The 21420-nt window shown below is 39.1% G+C and overlaps 1 protein-coding gene across 3 annotated transcripts; it reads left to right on the top strand.

The window, feature by feature from the left end:
* The first annotated feature begins 31 nt into the window (after positions 1–31).
* Positions 32–19549, top strand: wbp1lb (WW domain binding protein 1-like b). Of its 3 annotated transcripts, XM_042485401.1 has the most exons (5): positions 32–320; positions 6385–6552; positions 10521–10623; positions 15339–15500; positions 17339–19549. In XM_042485401.1, the coding sequence occupies exons 1-5, from the start codon at positions 234–236 to the stop codon at positions 18172–18174; spliced, it is 1356 nt and encodes a 451-aa protein (XP_042341335.1). In that variant the 5' UTR covers positions 32–233; the 3' UTR covers positions 18175–19549. The 3 variants fall into 3 exon arrangements, with proteins under 3 accessions (XP_042341335.1, XP_042341336.1, XP_042341337.1); XM_042485402.1 differs by lacking the exon at positions 6385–6552 and having other exon boundaries at positions 36–320; XM_042485403.1 differs by lacking the exons at positions 32–320; positions 6385–6552 and adding an exon at positions 6694–6771.
* The last annotated feature ends 1871 nt before the right edge of the window (positions 19550–21420 follow it).

Here is a 21420-nt window from a genome sequence, read left to right as displayed (position 1 = left end):
GTAACAGCTGTATCAGCCAGTGGCACCGCCGGCAGCAGCAGCAGCAGCAGCAGCAGCAGCAGCAGCAGCTCCGTGCCTTGTTGAAATGTCCAGAGGAGGCGGCGCATGCAGCGGCCTCGCAGCGCCACAGGGGCCGCCAAGTAGTTGAGGATACTCGGACACAGTTTGTGAACGACAGCCGCTGCATGTTTGTGTTTTTGCCGAGGCTGTAGCCACTTTTTATTTTGAATGGAATGAGAGGCGCGTGTTCGGCTGTTAAAATGGGATTGTTTTTGCACGCGGTTGGCTCTGTCACCCCTCCCGAGTCCGCAGCAGACAGGGTAAGGCTGAGCAGCCGAAAACAAGGCTCTCTCTCACGGGACTGTTAGCTAGCTAGTTACCAGGCTAACGTAGTAAACTGTTGAACTAGACATTTATTGTGTCATAGAACAACAACCCATTTTATTGTTAGAAAGTAGTAAGTATGCTGTCTTTATATATTAACTTGCTTTAACTTGTACTGTACTGTCAAGAGAGATGTTAGCCTGTTTGCTGTGCACGGTTGTTAGCTGCTAACGCTCCTAGCATTGCTGGGACGCTCGTGAGTCAGGGCCTCGCGCTGTTGTGTTTATGGTAAAGGGTTGACTTTTAGGCAGAAGTGAGTTGCATAAACAATGAAAGCAGTTCTTCAGGTATGAATGCAGCCACACTAGTAGACATAACAACTAGCACGTTATTAGTGCATAATCTTTGCCAGTAAAACAAAAAAGTTGTTCTTTTAGTCAGTTAACCCAAAAGCTTCTCTGTGTGAAGATAATGTTAGTTGTTTTTGTCAGTGACATTGTAATAATCCTGTCCTACCAGTTGACCCAGTAGTCAGGTCACCAGTCAGTGTTATTCTTTATAGAAACTAATATGTTTTAAATTATTTCATTTATTAAAAAAAACCCAAAAAAAAAACCTCTTGAGCTTTAGGAGTGCCCTTGCCAAGACAGACAGCACCATAAGTTACAGACAGACAACAAAGAACAAAAAATACAAAATCAATATTAGTGGTTGACAGATTATCATCCTTGCCGATTATCAGGGCTGATATTTGGCATTTTACTGATTATTAAAAAAATGATTTATTACTAGATGCAAAGAAACTTGTCATGGTAGGAACCTTTACTTTGCAAAACCTCTATTTGTATTTATTCATTTTTTAATTTAAAGTTTTGCTTGACTGTATCAAAAAACATTGCTGGGAACTTGCTGTATATGATTCTGAATGTCTCAGTTTGGATTTAATAGTTTCCAAAGGCATTTAAACAAACTTTTGTGTTGGAGTTTGTTACCTTACAAAATTTAGATATTGCCAAAAAGACTTCAATTTTTATTGTAAATGCCTATCAGTTCCAAATAGCGGTTATCGGTCTCAATATCTACTAATAATCGGAATTGTTATCGGCCTTGAAAAACCAATGTCGGTCGACCCCTAATCAAAATATGCAATTCACAAAAAAGTAATATAAAACAAAAAAAAAGAAACATGGGAGGAAGTTACTAAAAGGAGTGACTAACAGGTACATTGATATATGCTAAAAGATAATAGTCACTGTATTGCTATGTGTTGATATATATCCGTTTATGTGTGCAGAAATTTTAGTACAGTCTCCAGGCTTTCTCCCTCCATCTTTATAATTAAGTCATAATAATAATTATAGGGTGTTATATGATACTGTCATGGCATTCATAATGATTTCCTATGAGATCAGAGTACAGTTTGTATTTCTGAATAGATTGTACTGCAATTTTACATTACAAAGGTTCACAAGTCACTGCTCACTTCACTGTCTCTGGATGAGTGAATTCACAATGTAGCCTCTGAGGATGCAGAAATTAGAAGTGAGCTTTAAATAATTATCCATTGTCAAAAGTATTTGCACCTGCCTAGAGGGATGTTTTTTAAATTCTCAGTCTCAGTAGTGTTACCGTTTTGATGCTAAATCTTTTGGAGACATGCTGTGGTTTCAATATTATATATTGTTGTGATTCTTTTGACTCAACTTAAGCATGCATAGTTTGAGTGGGCAGGTTAATGTGATTAGTTAGCATCCAGTACTGCTCCGCATCAGCAATTGCCATTGTGTAGGGTATGGTTATTTAGCAATTATTCCTGGTCATGTGACTTTTCAGTGAGAACTTCAAAAGGTCCCATATTGTAAAATGCATATCTCCAACAAGATGTCTGGACTTCTGTTAAGTTGTAGTGTCACAGATTAGCTATATAAACTGCAATGATGGTGCAGAGATGCAGAGAGCGCAGATGTGGAAAACAGCGAGCAATCAGAGAAGGCTAGGCTTTTTTGAGAGGAGAGCTCCAAGAGAGAGGTGCTAAAGTGGAGCGTTTCAGACAGAGGGTGAACACAGGCATGATATGTTTATTGAACATTAAAGCATGTAAACATGTTCTTGTAGAAACCCCAAATACAAGTATGAACCTGAAAGCAATCATAGTATGGAACATTTAAGGGCATGCAAAGTGCACTGAGAAGCGCTGAATGTGAGGTACATGTTTTACCAGGGCATGATAAGTGTGAAACCACAAACTTGCATAATACTAAGTAGTTTTTTTTTTTTTATATATCTGTTTGAGGAAACGCAGCAGATTTAGCATTGTGTTGTATCAAGTGATAATGCCTGCCAGTAGCTTGAGTAACGAGATGCAGTAACAACATTCTGCATTCTTGCATCTGCATTTTTGCTGAATACAGACTCAAGGATGCATCTGAGCTGCTTCGTCATGAGCTAGACTGAATAGATTTTCACAACAATCTAGATTTAGGTCATCATTGGTATCCCCATCACTGCTGTTTTCTTCTGGTCAAAGTAAATACACATGAAAAGCTATGGCTGTAATGCCACGGCAAAAGAGTTTGCAGCGTTGTGTTGGCATTACTGTAAATATGAGCTACTAGTCATGAGAAAGTAGGAAGAAAACTTATCAGGTATCACCCAGATCAGGGCTTAATCAGTCTTCTCACACAAGATTTCCTCCTCCAAGTTTTATCAGTAGCTCAAATATCTCTTAGGATTCACTTAGTACTGATGGTTTAAGTTCCTCTGCAGTCCAAGAGAAGACATCAAGGCACAAGGGTCACAAACTAATTTAAAGGGATTGGTGTCTGCACCTTTTCTTCCCAAGCAGTTACTATTATTACCACGTGCCATATCACGTGCAAAGTCTGTATCTGTTTGTTACACGCATGTGTGCATAAACCAACTAGAGTCATGAAACATGTATTTGCAGACAGGTATTATCATTATTTAAAGAAAAGCATAGTGGGAAACTATCCCTTGGAACAGAAGTATGTTATTTGTTGGTGCATGTTAAGCTGATGGCCCTTGGCTTCAGGGAGAAAATAGTTTCATTGCATGACCCTGAGTTATATCTGCTATTTGCGTTCTTCCTTAACAGCATACACCATAGAGTTAGGTATATTATATCTTTCACAGTATTATCATAACCACTTACTGATCACTTCTTGTTACTGTCAGACGTTATGGTTAATGCCTCGCATTTGCTCTGTTCTTACAGTCAACAATATACACTGTTCACTCTTAAAGCTCCATGGCTCTGTATCATTTTTTGTTTGTATATATGATATATTTATTTTAAATATATATATATTTAAAAAAAAAAAAAAAAAATATATATATAATATATATATATATATAGAGAGAGAGAGATTTATACATACATACATGTAGGCCCATATAAACTAACAAGTCTTGTATACTTCAGTACTTGTCCGCCAAACAAATGCATTTCCTGTTGATGTAACTTTGTCATCAAGATGTATTTAGATGCTGTTGTATAAAAACCCTTACAACTTCTTTGTTCCTTTATACAGCTGTTCATAGTACCGATATTAAACAAAAGTTGTCTGACGTTTTTTTTTTTTTTTTTTTTTTGTTTTTTTTTACTAATACTTTGATTAAGAGCTTGTAAAGCTACGGTGACTATTAAAGTCACATGACATTGTTGATTAAAATAAAGCTAGCCTATAAGCACCATGTTATCCTCTGCCACACACACACACACACACACACACACACACACCTTAAACACACAAATACTCTGGTTTTTTTAACTCCTGAAGATGACGACCATAATTTTTAAAGACATTTTAAGATTTCATGTTTGTGATCGTAAACTTTCAGGGCTCAGCCCAATTTAAGATAATCAAATGCCTAAAATGGCTTAAGATAATCAAGCCATTTAAGATAATCAAATGCCTAAAATGGCTTAAGATAATCAAGCCATTTAAGATAATCAAATGCCTAGAAATCTTTATATGATTTGGGGAGAACATGATAGTTGCCAAAGAAAAAAAGATAATCCTCTAGAGCTTTTGTCCTATTTTTTTTTATCTAACTGTTCTCCAACTATCTTCATTGTTTTGCAGCCGCAATTCGACAAATGTTGAGGGTGACTACATTTCACTTCTGCCACCTAAAAGAAGGCAAAAATTGCCTGATGTTATGAATTGTAAGCTGCATAACAAAGGAAGGATAGGAATGTGGTGTAAACAGCATCTGAAAAACAATGTTTGTAAAACTATGCTGGAGTAGAGTTCACTGAGTGAATGTTTTGCTGAAAAATCTATTACACTGAATCCATTTCATAATAATCTGAACTGCTCCAATTGCAAATCAGGAATCCTCAACAATGCCTACTAAATGTGGTCTTTAATACTCTGAACTTAATATTAGGCTAAGAGAAGAACATTCAGAGAGATAAAGAATGGCATAGCAGGATGCGCAACAACGGCATGTATTTTTCTCTGAATAGCACAAGGTTGACACCAATGTATTTGAAAAAACCTAAAAGTTTCTAGGCTTTTGAGAAAACATTTTGGGCCCCAGAAGCCCCCCAATCCCTCCACCCTGCTCTGCTTCTGGTTTGTAAGTTTTGTAGTACTGGTTTTTATGCAGTACTGCTTAGGACAAAATCCTCAGTCTTAAAAAGGTCTGCCTGAATCATTAAAACATTCTCAAATGATCAGCATTGCTAATGCATCAAAGTGTTTATAATACATTAATGACAAAAAAACAATCTGTGTCAAATTCGATAGTAATTCTGCAAGGTATAGCGAGGATGTCCATCATGAATGTTCAACTTGACTCTACCTGCCACTCCACCTTTAGTGCCGAGCTTCAGGACAGAGGTCATGACAGCTTTACCTCTTAATTTTGTGCCAACGGTTATGTGAAAAGGCTTAGTCATTTAATAGTAACAGTTAAAGTTTGTCTAAATCTTGTATCTAAAACTGCTGGCAAACGTACTCTGGGTTCTAACTTTTAGGTAAAAAATGGTAATTTGTGTTTTCTCGACCGACCTCCTCAGCTGTTGAAATTTGGAAGACACTCAAAACATGGCAGGGGTGTTTTGTTCTGGATAACCTTGATGACTATGAAACAGCACCTTTCTTTGCTGGAGGACAGAATATTAAATAAGGGGTCAATGAGGTCATTACGTGCATCAGCTAAGTTGCCAAGTCCTACAGGCCTGTGCTAAGTGGATCAACGCTGACTGTGCAGTCAGAATTAACCAAGAACTGCAGCCACTTATCTCCAGGAGCAGTATTCAATAGTCAAAGGGGCATTTTTTAACCGTTCTCGTTGTCGGCTCATTTCAACAGCTTCTCATTATATAGGTTGATTATTTTCTAACGCTGCAATAATTTCTGGGACGGTAACCAAATCCACCTTTAATCTGGCAGTATAGCATGAGAGAGGTGGATTGTTTCATGTTTGCCTGTTTGGATGGTTGACAGGAATCTAGTCTGTCTGGATTCTTTGCTCGGTTTGTCTTACAGGATAAAAGTCAGCCAGGGATGATCTCAGATGATCACCTTTTTTTCAGGTTCAGCTGTTTGATTGACAACCTATCACCTAATTTTTTCTTGCTGCACAAGTTAGTTTTATTTTGAGGAGTCTCATGCATGTTAAAAATTAGATCGAGCACTTTTTCTTCACAAAGTCCCTTCAGTACTCTTTGTGTAACTGAAGAGCCAAACAAACTAGATACGTATCTGTACTGAATTGCAAAAAGCGCTCCGCCTGCCAAGTAGAGAGCATATGGTGAAGAGTAGTTAGTGACTCAGTGAAAACAGCTGAAGTTATCAGAGACAAAGTGGAGACAGAACATCATGTTTTTATTACACAGACAACGCAATCCCTCTGTGTTTGGGCTGTTTTCTTTAATGTCATGTTGATAAGGTTGAAACAGCTGTTGAGAAATGACTAATCTGTTGGGTTTGAGGTTGTGGCCACATTTAAAGTCAGCAGTTTGGTTTGTGTTGATCTGGTGTGTGACGAATCATTCCTGTGTTACTGCTCTGTGTCTGGATTTCTCAGGGCTTTTCTTGCTGTTCTCTCCCTGCCTCACACTCAACACACACGTCTCACCACTCTGTACGACGTATTATCACGCAGCGGCCCCAGCTAGGAGCTCGCCCTCCGCTGCTGCTTGGAAATTTCCGTAGAGCAATTCTTGTCCACTGTTTGGGCCTGGATTGGAGTGGGGTGAGTGTGAGTGTGTGTGTGTGTGAGTGTGAGTGTGTGTGTGTGTGTGTGTGTTGGGTGGACAGAGAAAGAGAGAGAGAAAGAGGCAGGGAGAGAGTGAGAGTATGTTTGAGAGCTGTTTGACTTCTTTTGTGGGATAATGACCCATGAGGTTGGAGGGACTTGTCTGGGATTTTTGGACCCTGGATCATCATGCCTCACAATCTGGGACCTGCGCTGGTAATCTATAGAGAGCAAAACTATCCTGATATAGAAATTTGCCTAGCTAATCATTAAGCTAGTCTCGAAGAAAAGATCTGAGGGATCGCAGATATGGAAAAATCCATAGACGTTTCTTATGAGAGGGTTTTGATTACAGTGATCTCTTGTCTTTCGGCACTGTGCTGATCCATCTGTGTCCTTTCACAACTTTTCACGGGGTATGATGGAAATGCTTACTCAGATTAACTTTTGATCAGGCAGAGCTCCTAGCTTGCTTTATTGACAGCTAAAGTGTGTAATGTACTGTTGAATTGGAAACAGATTGATTTTGGATAAAAATGGACTGTTGAGCCAAACACCTTCTGATAGTTTAACACTCTGATTTGGCCACTTGGCTAAACTTTTAAGTTGAAGTTGTTTATTAGGTCTGGGGCTACATACTGGTTTTGCACTGGCTGCGATTCAGAAATTTACACTTGATATGGGCCTTTGATGAAATTTAAGCAGCTTACAAGCACAAGTGGTTGGGACTTGTTTACTCCAGAGCTAAGTATAAATGTTAGTTACAAGATATCTGCAGTGTTATCATGATTATTCAAAGATGAGGGCTAGACATGTTAAAAACACTGTGCTCATACCCTATACTACTCAGTGTACAAAGGATGCATTATGTATGCATTATGTAATAGTCTTTATAGAATGCTGTCTATTTTTTGTAGTTAGTTTATGAGAAATAAGCATACTTTGTACTTTTAAACTAACAGCAAATGATACAATACATTTGTTATCGGACATCAAATATGATTTTAAAATTCCCCTGAAAATTAAAGGGTAACTTTGGTATTTTTCATGTTTTTTCATTTCTCATGTTTCTGTGCTCAGTGACTTATGGAAACATGGAACATTTTTTTATAAACTGGCTGCAGTGTAGACCCTGCGTGAAATTGAGCGCTGCTGTCCACTAAAGTGCTCTATTTTGCCACTGACAGGCTCAGATTGTTATGTGTCTGACAGCATTACTGAAAGGATATCTAGAGATAGACCTTTTTTCAACGAGTAAGATCATCTAAGCTCCAATTACATAATCAGTAATTTTAGCAATATTATAAACACTTAATTCCAAGTCAGCAGAAACATAATAAAACTCACCAAAGCTTTGTCTTTGCACAATTCCAACAATCACCAACTCTGGTTTGGTTTAAATAAACAGTTCACGCAGTTAGAGGTGAAAATATGCTGGCTCTGTACACATTAAATTCAATTATTTAAGTGAAGTCTTGTGTGTTTGGCAATGGCAATATTGGGATCTGTTTCTGGTTAAATAAAAATGCCCTTATTCTTTAACAAAAAGAATCCATTCCAAATGTTTCTCAGACATCTATAATAACAATCTGAGCCTGTCAGTAGCAAAAACAAGCTATTTTAATGAATGCACATTGAAGTTCCTCAGTTGCCTGCAGGGATCACATTGCGGCCGGTTTCGCTGCTGCAGCGCTCTCACTCAATACTGGGCCAATTTCAAACATTGTTGTTCCCATTAGTCACTTATTTTTGATGTAATGTTTTATTAATTAAGATATATGTCTGATATTTTGTAGTATGGCCACTGTATCACTGTTTTTCCCTTTTTTTCCCCATATCTTTTATGTTTTTTCTATTTCTTTTCTACGTGTTTTTTGTTGATTTTTAATTGTTTTACCACCCTGAGTGATTGAGATGGTTAAATACAACTGCCGCCATAGAGTTTGTCAGCCTATTGGTGTGCAGTATGTAGAAATATAAGTGTGGTTTCAACTTTTTAAACAATTTGGCCTAATGAAGATCCAAGAAGATGTTCATGAAACTTGTGTGGTGAGGAGTAAGGGTGCAGGCATTACTTTTTTCCTCAATGTACCCATTAGTCACTTGACACAAAACCATGGGAAAATAAGGTCCAGGTTGGAAAAAAACTAAAGTTAGCATTTAATCCTCATTAAGAGAAAGATTTTCTCTCTTTCAGCCTTGCACATTGCTTCTCTTTGCTTTAGTGAATTGCGCTGTGGGACAGAAGTGTACATCCACAATATGCATACTAACTGTCTTCAAAAATACCCAGTTTTATCATTTTTTTCCCTGTGTTTACATACTTCACACCACAAAACCTGTTAAGAAATATGTATTTATGTGTGGAACTGGGACACAGCGCGCATTTCAGTAAACGGAGGAAAATAGTACACGATAAACCAGCTTCAGAACAAACTAAATCAAAAATATTCCTTTCTCACAGAGAAAGTTGACATGTTGACCTAATGTCACTGAAGGAAAAGCAGAAGTGTGAATAATAAAATTAGAGCTGCTTTGGTTTCTGGGTCCTAGAGTCATGCAGGCTGACCCACCGCCACACTGTCATGGCTCACTGGAACACTTGTATCGAAAGGTCCTTGTTGTGTCACCTGTGCTCTTTGTACTATGTGACAAAATGCAAGCAAAAGAAGGGAAACTCTAGAAATGACTCAACTTGTAAGTTGAGCGGCTCAGTTATGGCCAAAAATCATAATCATGATTATACTGTCTAATGTTGAGTTAATGATTATTTAACCCATTACTTATTGAATTTGAAAACACTATGTATTAATTGAACGTATTTAAATAATAAAAAATAGATGAATAGAAATATAAATCAAACATGGCAAAAGAGGAGAAGGAAAAGTTGTGAACAGCAGTTACTTTGAGCAGCACCCATGGAAATAAATTAGAATATAATATATGTGAATATATTCCGTACTTTTCCCCTGATGGTCTGCATAAGTTGTTAAATTTGTCACTGGTTGCTTTTAAGAAATAAGGCTGCTAGAGGGTCAAAAAAGTTGCTAGATCTATAGAGTGCACCCCTGTAAAGGAAAGGGGTGTGCTGAAGTTATAACGCAAGTCAAAATGAGAGCATCATTGCGAAACAGAATGTGGCAAAGTAAACGATTTTTTCTAGATTTTCTTGTTTTTGCAATTTTTGGAAGCGAAAATCTTGATTTGAAAATAAAAAGTGTTTTTTGTTTTTTTTTACCCAGCTCCAGTTTTTGTCCTGCTTAAGAGAGCGTGGTGCTCTAACGATGACAGTTAGTTCAAACCACTTTGGTTGTGTAGGCTAAGGAGTACCAAGGCTTTAAGAAACTGACCATGACATTAAAAAGGAAACACATGAACAACAATGAAAATAAATTGAATACATTAAGTGACAACAGCTTATGAACAGGATAAGCAGCCCTCCAAAAACACAAAGATCATTTGGCCTGAGTGCACCATTTTATTTTTAATCATTACCCAGCTCTGTGAACACTTGATGGGGCTGAACATAATGTGCATAATGTGGTAAATATAAAATCACAGTCACTCTCACTTTATTTCATGCTTGTCACTCAACTGAACTTGTTATGTAGCTTCCAAACGCAGTTGACTGAACCAGTTACGACTGAGGTTATGTCATCATGATAGGGCCAAATATTTCCCAAACCATTGTAGATCAATTGAGTTCTCTTTGCATTGGCCATAAACAGTCTTCCTGTTGATCAGTGTAAAACAGAAGAAACGTAATTCATGCTGTGTGAGTCAAAAAATAAAACATGAAACCTGCTGGGGGGGGGGCTCTGTTTTTTATTTCTTTAGTGGTTCAGCATGTAACAGGATGCCACAACGTGGTGTTGCCTTTTCTTTTTTTTGTTCCCTTTTACTTTTTTTTAGTTGAGATTTTGATAATGCTTTCCTATTAAAGTGACACAGCCTCTCTTTTGCAGAGCCTCCTGCACTGTGAAGGTGTCAACAACCAGAGTTACATCTGTGAGTCGGGACACTGCTGCGGGGAGTCTCAGTGCTGCAGTTACTACTACGAGCTTTGGTGTAAGTATCCTGTTTGTTCTTGATTTTTCTGCTTTCTATACCCTTTCTCACTCTCCCTCTCTGTGTCCACAATATTCCTAGCCCCCAAAATTCCTAGTGGGAATTATGGATATGACCTTCTGTCATTGCTTTTACTGAACCAGCATCTCCTAGCGGTAAGCTACAGTATTCCTCCATTGCTTTTTGAAAAAAAATTATAAAGGAACGCAACTTGTCACACCCTAAATTGGAAAGTGTCATCATACTTCTGCCATCTACTGTTGAGGGATGGGAGGGAGACCTGATCGAGTTGCTTCGGATAATGTACTCTAGCATATTAAGCTTCTTGTTTATTGCAAAAATTTGCAATACGAGACACATTTGCTCCCTTGCTTCTCTCCACTGGAGGTACCTCTCTGGCATTCACCACTGTCTCCATGCATCTTGCATTTAGGCACCGCAGCTGCATGAAACTGTCCTCTTCTCTGTCTCCACACTTTTGCTTTCTGGCTCTGTGTATGGTCCTCATCAACCTCCTCGTCATCATCATCTGCCTTAATATCACCATCTGACCTGTTAAAGTGAGCTGTCTGAGTAATGAAATTGCACTCTGTCTTGTCGCGGACGTGTCCAGCCGCCACATTTTCTTCACTCTTTCTTGGTCAAACAACTCTCTGAAAACTTTTGACGGATTTGAAAAATGCTGAAAATTTAACCTGTTCCAAAAACCTTAATAATGGATAAAAGTTTCAGAGTCAGTGTGCAAAGACCTTAAGATAAGACATATTTAAAATTTTAGCCATTCAGACTACCATAAAGTGGTTGAGGAGTGGTGGTAGGTCTCCTGGAGTTTTAAAAACTAAAAGAAATGTAATTTGGCTGGGTTTGTAAGGGTTTCACTTCCTCTGTGAAACACAACTTTAGGTTTTTTTCACCTTAACAAAATACATTTTTGTAAAATTAACTACAGTTCTTTATTTGTTCAATGTTATGTATAAGCTGAAACTCCTTCTGGTTTTTGAAATTGTTAAAATGAGTTAAATGAACTATAATGTCAGGAACGCTATGTATTAGCTGTTCTTATTTCCATTTAAGAACGTGAAATGTCAAATGTCGTAATTTACACAGGCTGTGTCTGGAAAGTGTTCTTTAAAAGTCTGTGGCAACATGGCCTTATTTGTTTCACGAGGCAGCCCTGAAATAAGATGTAGTCCACGTCAGACCTTGTTGCTGACGTGACACTGTACAGTTGGAGAGGAGAGGGGCACATACTTGTAGATTAAATACAAGGGTTTCAAACTCAAAGAGGGTATGTTTACATAATCCTCTCTGCAACAGGGTGTGACATTAGTGCAGTAGTCATGCTACATGTGCTGATGGGTTCTCTTTTTGTGATCCTCCTTTCCAGGCTCAGACCACGATGTTTGAGCATCACCAGGTTTTGACATAGAGCAGAACTCTTAGCTTATTTTAGTGACCTCCAGCTCACATGATGTCAACAAATACAGTTTACATTTATTACCCCAGAATTTATACAATCACAGCTTTGATCTAGAATTTTTTGATTGCACTGCCAATGCTATGCCATTTTAATGACATATTGTATTTTTATTATCTGACATTACTTTTAAAAGATTTGGTCGATAAATAAATCTCCAGCAGAGTTTTTTTTTTCTTTTCTACATGCAAATAACCTTACTCAGCCTCTTTTGTAACATTTTATGATGAGTGTACAAAACAGGCGTAAGAAATGCATAACTTGTGATGATTTCATGAAGGAACTAATGCAGGATGTTTCATAAATTCCTGTCGCTCAAACCGATGAAATGACCAAGTCACTGTGAGTCTTTGTGAGTAGTTGCTTATATTAATTCAAACTCACTGCATACCTTTATTTATGTGTCACCAATTGTGTTTGAAAATAGATACACTTTCAGACTTGTGCATTTGATCATTGCCTGTTTCAGGGAAAAGTTAAACTATTTTTTTCAGCCAGCCAGCCAGTCACATCAGATGTAGATGATAGATGCATGCCTCAGCAAACCAGTCAAGTTGCAGTCACGGTTTGTGTCCATGTCTGTGAAAACATGGATGGTTCACACACATCTTCAACGCTGCTGCACAGCGGATCTATATAGTCAGCACAGTTTCAAGGTGGACAACCAAGATAAGTGCCACCAATTCAGTATGTGACCTGGGGTCTCCCCTCCTGTTCCCGGTTTACAAAACTGAATAATGGATGGAAAAGTGTTTCTGCAGAACATTAAAATGTCACATTGAAGTTGACCATTGACCTTTTGATATAAAACGTCATCACTTATCATTTTATCCTCTTTGGCATTTTTGTGAAACTTTGTCATAATTGACCTTTCACTAAGTCCCACCCCTCGACACAGACTGGCCAATCATAGTGTGGCATCGGTCAACTCCATCAAGGGTCCGACAACTACATCACTGTGGTCCATAGACTCTCATGCAGTTGTTTCAGATTTTCTTTATTTTCAGGCTGGTTCGGTGGATTTTGAACCAAACGTTGTTATAATGGTTCTCGTTAGCTGGAGAGGTTTGAAAGAGATAAACATTTCATACCTGTTCTAAAATCAAACCCTTAAAAGTGTTGTGTTAGTCAGCTACCCTAGCTAAGGTCAGCTAGTTAGCTGAATTGGCTACTGAAAGCATACACGTGCTGCTTTGGCTCTTAAATGATTATAACGGTGAATAAGCACCTACAGGAACAGGTGGGGGGAATCAGAGAAACTTCACAAGTATTTAACCAGCTGTGTGTCATCGCAGTGTGTGCAGATGAACAGTGTTAAGCTTACCCCCGTGCCACTGCCAGCGCATGGTCCTCCCCCAAAGCTCCCAAACTGTCAGCTGCCGGAGGACCGCACGCTGGCGGCAGCACGGGGGAAAGCCAAACACTGTTCATCTGCACACACTGTAATGACACAAGACTACACACAGCTTGCTGAATATCGGTGAAGTTTCCCTTCTTTTTCATTTTCGGAAGTCTTAATCGCCAATTGATGTGGTGGTTCACTTTTACAGTATGATCAGTACGTTAGGCTTTAGCTTCTATCTTAATCTTTTTTTACCTGTTTCTGCACTTGAGTGAGGTTGATGTCCTGAACATATACTTCAGAAACATTTCGTCTGTGTCTCTGTGAAATGGCTTCAAAATGTCCCCTGAAATTAGACATTATTTCTTCAGGGAGTGCAATCAGTCACATGGTGAGCTCCATGCTAACCATGTCAAAGGGACAGGGCTTAATGAAGGGTCAATTAGTAAATGAATTCTTCACATACGGCCTAAAACAGAGTTTGTGAGGTCACGGTGACCTTGACCCTTCATTATTGAGTCCATGTGGATGTTTGTGTCAGATAATAGGAAATTCTCTCCTTCGTGTTTACAAGAATAAGATGGATTCAAGGTCACAGTGACCTTTGACCACCAAAATCTAATTAGTTCACTGTTGAATCCAAGTGAACCCTTTGTGCCAAATTTGAATGAATTCCCTTGAGGCATTCTTGGAAGTATTGCGTTAACGAGTCTGGGATGGACAGACAACTCGAAGACAGAATGCCTCCCGCCTCAGCTTTCGCTGGCATGAAGGCGTAAAAGAGCTTCGTACTTTTCTGCTTTCAGAATCTGGTCAGATGCATTAATCTAAATGTCCTTTATGTAACTGGATTTCAGTTCCATTTGTTGGCATTTACATTAATGTATGAACTGCATTATATTATGTTACTATGCTATTAGTTGTGCACTTTTAAGTAATTATGTTGTTTTGTGCACCAATAAAATAAAACCATATTCTTACTCCTTATGTCACAATTTAGGCCTGTTTAAGTAATGTAGTTTTCTTTCTGAAAGTACACTGGTAGAGGTAACTGATTCTCTGAATATGCTGTAGTCCAGGGTGTGAGTGAGTCATGCTGTCCCTGCCACATGGATATTAGAGCTACTGCAGACAGATAAATTGGCCATTATTAACTTCAGCTGAAAATCTCAAATACTGAATTAGCATGTCTTGATGACAGAATGGCGGAGATGCACTGTACTGAGTACTTTATTTTATAGAGAAACTGGCTGTTTTCCCTATAGTCCTCAAAGTGAAGTCCCAGCATTTTTCTGTGTTGACGTAATGCCGTTCCTCTTACTTCAAACACACAGTCATCACAAACTGGAGTTTTTGAAACCAGCTTCTGCTTGCTGCTGGTGTTAAGACTGCTGTTTAAATAGTACAGTTCCACACACAAACCTCTGTAAAAAATTTAGGACTTGACGTCAAAAGGAAAAAGCACAGATTGTTCTTAAACAATCACACTGTGCTGGGGTGTTTTGCTGCAGTGTCATACATGTGTTTGCTCCAGAGAGAAATCTGTCAGTGCCTTGTTGCAGAGATAAGAACGGACTTGGACCTTTCAAGGATGACCAAATTGTTTCTGTGCCATCAAATTCATAATGCAATACACGATACAAACATGTAAATGTTTCACTATGTTGGAACCAGATGTTGGCAGAGTTTGATCTGCAGTGTTATGTTTGTGTTAGCAGGAGGCAACTTATGTTACATCACCACAAGCTGGTACAGTTTAACAGGATGGATACTGTAGAGCACAGTCTTAACCGTTCAAAACTATTGTTTAAAATATCAAGCCAACAATCACATTAACTTCTTTCGGGGTTCCACGGTAAACATATCATGACAGTGTTGATCTTCCTCTCTCTTCAGGGTTTTGGTTGGTTTGGGCAATCATCTTTATTTTGAGCTGCTGCTGCGTGTGTCACCATCGCCGCACCAAACATCGACTGCAGCAGCAACAACGGCAGCACGAGATCAACCTCATCGCTTACCGCGAAGCACACAACTACCCCTCTGTGCCCTTCTACTTCAGTAAGAGCTGCCACTCCGACACACACAACCTGATGATTAAACCTGATGAGTAACATTTCTGGGTTGCATTCATTTTATACTTGATATGACCTCTATTGATGACTGATGACAATTACTTTGCATGGATATGAGTACTGAGCAGCAGCTAAAGCTGCAATAATCAACACTGTCATAATGATCTCAATGGATCTTATAACTTAATATAGTGTGAAACCACTTTTATCTCAATGTTTTGGCCCAATACTTCACTACTTTGATTCAGTCTTACTGCTCCTATCTGCATTGTCTCCAGCTGCAACAAACAAAAACTTTTTTTATAAACCCTCTGTCACTTTGCGCCGTACCAAACAACAGACAGACAAAGTTAGTCACTAGCTGGTGAACACAGTCAAGCATTTAGTTGCTAAAAAGACAGATATATTTTTCTCAGGGGTTGGTTAAAGAGCCAGGTGGACAGACACACGTGCTTAAGATGCTCTGTGTCTGTGGAATGAGTAGAGAGATTTATTTTGTGAACAACTTAATAAGGTGATAATATTAATGTTGTGTTTACAGCTTGGTGGCGCTGTCCCTAAGTGGAAATTAAACAAACAAACAAAAAAAAACATCTAATTTTTTTATCCTCCAACTACTTGGTGAACATCCATTCATGCTATCTATCCTGAGCTTTGTAATTAAAGAAACAGGTTAATTTTACACACTTAATAAATCTCCAGTAACCATCAGATAAAAAACAATAATGATAATAAAGTAGAATCTTTAAAGGGTGCCATTTTTCTCAAAAGTTGACAAATTTTTTTCATGTTAGTTTGCGTATCACTGTCAAGTCAGTTTGAATGGGTAAAAAAGGCCTGCTCAGAATATCAGGTTTAAATCTTTATTGATGAAAAGTATTTATGGTTCCTTCTTTTTTTGTTTGAGGATGGTCCTACCCCTCTCTCCCCTAAACATCTTAGCTTGGAAGAACTGTCAGTTTTCGCCACACTACACACAATCTCATTTAATTCATTAATTATCTGTAACTGCTTATCCTATTCAGGGCTGTGCATGTCTTTGGCCTGCTAAGAAGCTGGTGAAAAACGAAAATCAATCTTCTGCTCTGTTAAAAAAAAAAAAGTTTTGGTGCACAGAATAACTTTGTGAAACCCAGCAAGCTCTATTTAATGCTGGTGCACAGAGTGTATAAATTATTTGGTCATTAAATCTGCTCGTATACATTTTTATTATTTGAGCCCATCACTTGGCCCACCAGCTGCAGAGTTTGACAGGCAGTACTCCTGACGTTGTCCAGAAGCTTCCTTCATTGTTTCTTGGAAAGAATATTACTGAATAATTCAAACTTCTAATCAGTGGTCTTCTTGTTCCATCAAATTGAAGGATTTAAAACTGGTGACAAACAAGGCAGTAGTACTGACTCAAAACCCTGGCTCAAATGTAATGTTTGCACTGACATGTATCCCTGGTTTCACACAGCGTCAGAACCTTGCCTGTTTGCATGCCCCAGTTTTCAGGAAACGGCCAGTATTGCTCTCTTGGTACCTCGCCAGTGTTGCAACACCATCTCGCACAGTGCTGCAACAGCCTTCGGCACAGAATTGACCCAGAAATTAGCTTGTTTTGTCACATTTTTCCCCCTATTGCTTTGGGAATGTTTGAAAAGTGGTCTGGGAAGTTCAATGAGGTCATACTGAAATTTGTAGGGGTGGTTTGTTTAAAGCAGGCATGTCCAAAGTACGGCCCCAGGGTCAGTTGTGGCCCTCAAAGCAGTTTTAGATGGCCCTTGGCTTGTTGTGTAATCATTTTCATTGCATAGGCAAATGTATGTTTTTTTTCTGCAGGGTTTCTGCCAAACTACCTCCTGCCTGATTATGAAGAGGTGGTCAATCGGCCACCGACTCCTCCCCCTCCCTACAGTGCCTTACACACAGGCCCATCCTCAGTGGCTTCTAGTCCACTGGATCCTGAGCAGCAGGAGGGACACTGTCCAGCCATCCAGCCCACTGCAGTGGCCCCGGTCTCTGACAGTCTGTGCTGCAGACCCAGCATAGAGGAACCACAACCCCCCACCTTAGACTTTAGGCCAAAGCCTGATAACAAGCCCATGCAGACAGCACAAGAGTCAGGCGTGATACTGCTGTCAGACCACCTCAACAGTGAGGGACTTACCAGCCAGGAGAAAAGAAGTGGAAGTGGGGACGACTCCTGCAAGGATCCCCTGCTGAAGGACTTGTCGGAGGGTTCTGCTGAGGACAAAGACCGACTCCCCAATGGGAGAAGGAGGCGATTTACAGGGGACTCTGGGATTGAGGTGTGTGTGTGTGGCACACGTGGGAGCAACAGTTTTAGCGGAGCTGGAGGGACAGGCCAGGAAGGCAAGGAGTTGAGAGAGCTAGAGCGCCTGCTGGGACGAGAGGGAGATGAAGAGGAGGAAGAGGGGGAAGAGGAGGCAGGCGACTTCTGTGACAGCTGCGGCCATCGAGCCTCCTTCAGTGCGGAGGAGGAGCAGGCGCTGGGCGGGCTGGAGAGGAGGGTCGCACGTGGACCACCAGGAGCTCCTCAGCCGGCTCACCAGATCGGCAGCGCCTCGCTCCACCCTCCAGTGTGCCTCCTCCTCCACACCATCAATGAGCAGGAGGGACCGCACCACAGCAGCAGCACTGAGCCGCAGGGGTGAACCACAATCAACACACCTATCAGAGAGGGAAGGAGAGAGCACTTGAGACAGAGCATGGAGGCAAGCGCTTTTGTATCAGAGCAAGTTTGTTGTGTTTAAATACTTTCAGATTGAGTATTTTTATGATTGTGTGCATCTTAGATAAAACAGGTGTGGGAGAAGGAAGTGGCATCTCAACTGAATATGATTGAGATCCAAAGGTTGAGAGAGCTTGCTTGACTCCACACTGGAACAGTGGCCTTAACCTGTGTATGTTCGGGCAGTACAAGCCCTTTAACAGCCTGTGGCAACTGAGACTTCTCACATTGCTCACGCACACACACACACACGCACACAGGGTCTTTCAGTTTTTCCTCTCATGCAACAAAAGCTACAGATACACAGTCAAAGACGTGATCGCTGAGGCTGTGACGTCAGGACACGACGTTCACTGCCCAGGCTAAAAGCAGCTCTTCTCACCGGGTGCTTGCAACAATTCTGCAAAGCTGTTCTCTGCAGGCAGGAAACCACGTAGAATTAAAAAAAAAAAAAAAACAGCAGGAACTTTTTGGATGAGTGCAATGTGGATTTGCCACAGTGTGTGCTTATGCAAACTGATACTGTAGGGACATTAGTACAAGACTGTGTGGGACATCCCATTAGAGTCAGATTCATACTTCTTAAGTGCTTTTTGCAGCAATTAAAAACCGCTCTGCCTTGTGTCCGTTTTTGTTGCTCTCTATCTGCCCCGCTAGTGATAAGGAAGTGTAAGTGCATTTACAAATCTTCATGTGAGCAGTTCCTATTTTGCACAAAGTGTATTTATCTTTATACATGAAGTCTTTAGTTGAAGAATAAAATCAAAACAGAAATTGCTTTAATTAATTCAGTCTTAAATTGCAGTACATGATTAGGATTTTGTTGCAACATCTGTAAGAAATGGACGTCTGTGAATTGTTAGTAGGGAGTGCAACAGATTCATTTAGTACACAATCTTTTTTTTTAGATTAATTTAAATAATGTTTGTAGTTTGTGTCAACCAAAAAAGCAGAACTTTGATGAACAATGATTTCAGTGAGACCATTATAAAGCAGGTATTAAAACAAAAACAAACAAACAAAAAAAACTTCTTAGAGATTAAAACTGAGATGGGCAACGTCAGACCTCAAACTTTTGTGCTAGTCGCCTCAGTAGATTACCACCTTCACCAGCTATACAGAATAAAAACATTTACACTCTTTGTATTGGATTTTCATAGTAGCACATTTGACCATGCTTTTGATGTGGTATTCATAAATAAACATTTTTAGCAGCTTCCTAAAGGGTTCAAAAAGGTTGATTTCAGTCAACTGGACTAAATATGGCTTGTAAACTGTTTTTTACCAATGGATGACTCTGCCACCCTGCCCATGCATATATTCTGTTCAGCGTGAGAGAGGAAATGCTCCTTTTAGGGAAAAAAAACCCCTTAAGTGTCTGTCTGTTGTGTTTTCATTATTTAAGGGATATTCATCCCCTTTTTAAGAATATAAATTATACCATAATTTCTGTGGTTGTGGAGCAAATATCTCACATTATCTGTAACATGAGTGACAAACCCAACAGGGCAATTTTAGAACAGTTATCAACAGTTAGAGTTGAGAGGAAAAATACCTCACTGGGCACTGAAGAATGGGAAAGGATTAAAATAAATTGAGTTTGGATTAAATAAATGATAAACCAAAACAGTAAATACAAAGCTGAGGAAATGACAGGTCAGATGAGGTAATAAGATAACAGTTTGATAGTTGCCCTTGGTTAATTTTAATATTTGAATATCTATTAACAAGGGTTTGCAAACAGGATATGCCTGAGGAGCATGTGTGTTTTTCTATGATGAATAAACTACAAGTTAACAAGCAATATTTATAATGCTGCACTGTGGATAGAAAGCAAAAACCACGTAGTTCTGTTAATGTATCATCTGATTCAGACTCATTCGTTTGAAATGCCTATGAGGACTTGAATGTTTGAAATCAAACTTTTACGTGAGCTACAACAGTAGATGTTGATAGATGATGAATGTACCATGAAAAATGCCACTGGTCATATAATGAAAGTGCTGTGGGTATCTTTTACAAATTAAGTGAAATTTTAATTTGCCCGCTCTGAAATTAACTGGAACTTGGCAATGCTTCATACCACTGTATGATGCAAATGGTGTTTCAATTTCTTTTTTTTTCTGATTTCCTTGAGCACCCTCAAAACTGCACACAGTGCAATGTCTGCAAAGCACAAATGTTTCAGCCATTGGTTGTGCAGATTTCTGTTTATACCCTAAAACAAACTAACAGAAGATGTCTCTCAAAACTACTTAGCACAAGTTAAATTTTAATGTATTAACAGTAAGATGACTGAATCTTACCCATCAATGCCTGAATACACTCTAAAGTGCTTTATATGTAATCCTTTTTGTGAGCTAGGAAGTGATACTGTGTGACTGTGGTACATGTGGTACCAAGACGAGCTATTTTTCATATTGGCTGAATCCTGTAAGAAGAATTATTGGAACTGTATAAAATGTCAGAACCACTTTATATTTGAAAATGTGTATTATATTATATAACATGTTTGTGAACCAAATAGTTGCTTTCATAATTTTTATGAAATCATTAGCTTTATTGTTATGGACAGATTTTTTTTTTTTTCCTCATTATGGATATTATTTTTTCTGTTAAGGAAAGACAACTTCTTTTGAAGGGTACGATTGACTAACAGCACAGTAGATTATTTGTTAACAAGATCAGGGGCATCTTGCCAAAGACACGTTTTCTTTCTTCATCATGTGTGTAAGGTGGTTTTGCACATATTCTTTGAATGTTTTGATCATAAGCCATTTATTACAACAACCAAGATGGATGTATGTTCAATAAATTTGCCCTTTCAAATTCAAGCTGACTCTTTTTTTGTATGGGAAACTGGGGGAAAGCAGGTTTAGTTGGGACGCTTTCTTTTCGACAAAAGAACCTTCCGTTACAGACTAATTGAACAATATTGAAATAATGTCATCCCTTAACAGATACAGGTGTCAATAAACAATTTGTCAAGTTTATTTGGAGCCCATCCTAAATGTTAAAGGCACCGTTTTGTTCAATGTACCAGGAGTGCGTTTTTTTCCAAAATTCTGCCTCCCATGGTCAGTTGGGACACCTTCCTCTGGGCTAAAAAATAACGGGGCCAATATTTAAAAAATGAAAAAGAAAAAATGCAGTATAAGTTTGAATACCT

The sequence above is a fragment of the Plectropomus leopardus genome, chromosome 4, assembly GCF_008729295.1.
Source record: "Plectropomus leopardus isolate mb chromosome 4, YSFRI_Pleo_2.0, whole genome shotgun sequence".
Classification (NCBI taxonomy): Eukaryota; Metazoa; Chordata; class Actinopteri; order Perciformes; family Serranidae; genus Plectropomus; species Plectropomus leopardus.
Note: the sequence above shows the minus strand (reverse complement) of the source record. Positions and strands in the feature narration are given on the sequence as shown.

Bases quoted from the DNA above. Each gene is read 5' to 3' on its own strand.
- wbp1lb (XM_042485401.1), top strand. From the start codon at position 234: ATGAGAGGCGCGTGTTCGGCTGTTAAAATGGGATTGTTTTTGCACGCG. The intron at 10,624-15,338 runs GTAAGTATCCTG...CTCTCTCTTCAG, and splicing joins TTACTACTACGAGCTTTGGT to GGTTTTGGTTGGTTTGGGCA. The intron at 15,501-17,338 runs GTAAGAGCTGCC...TTTTTTCTGCAG, and splicing joins CTCTGTGCCCTTCTACTTCA to GGTTTCTGCCAAACTACCTC.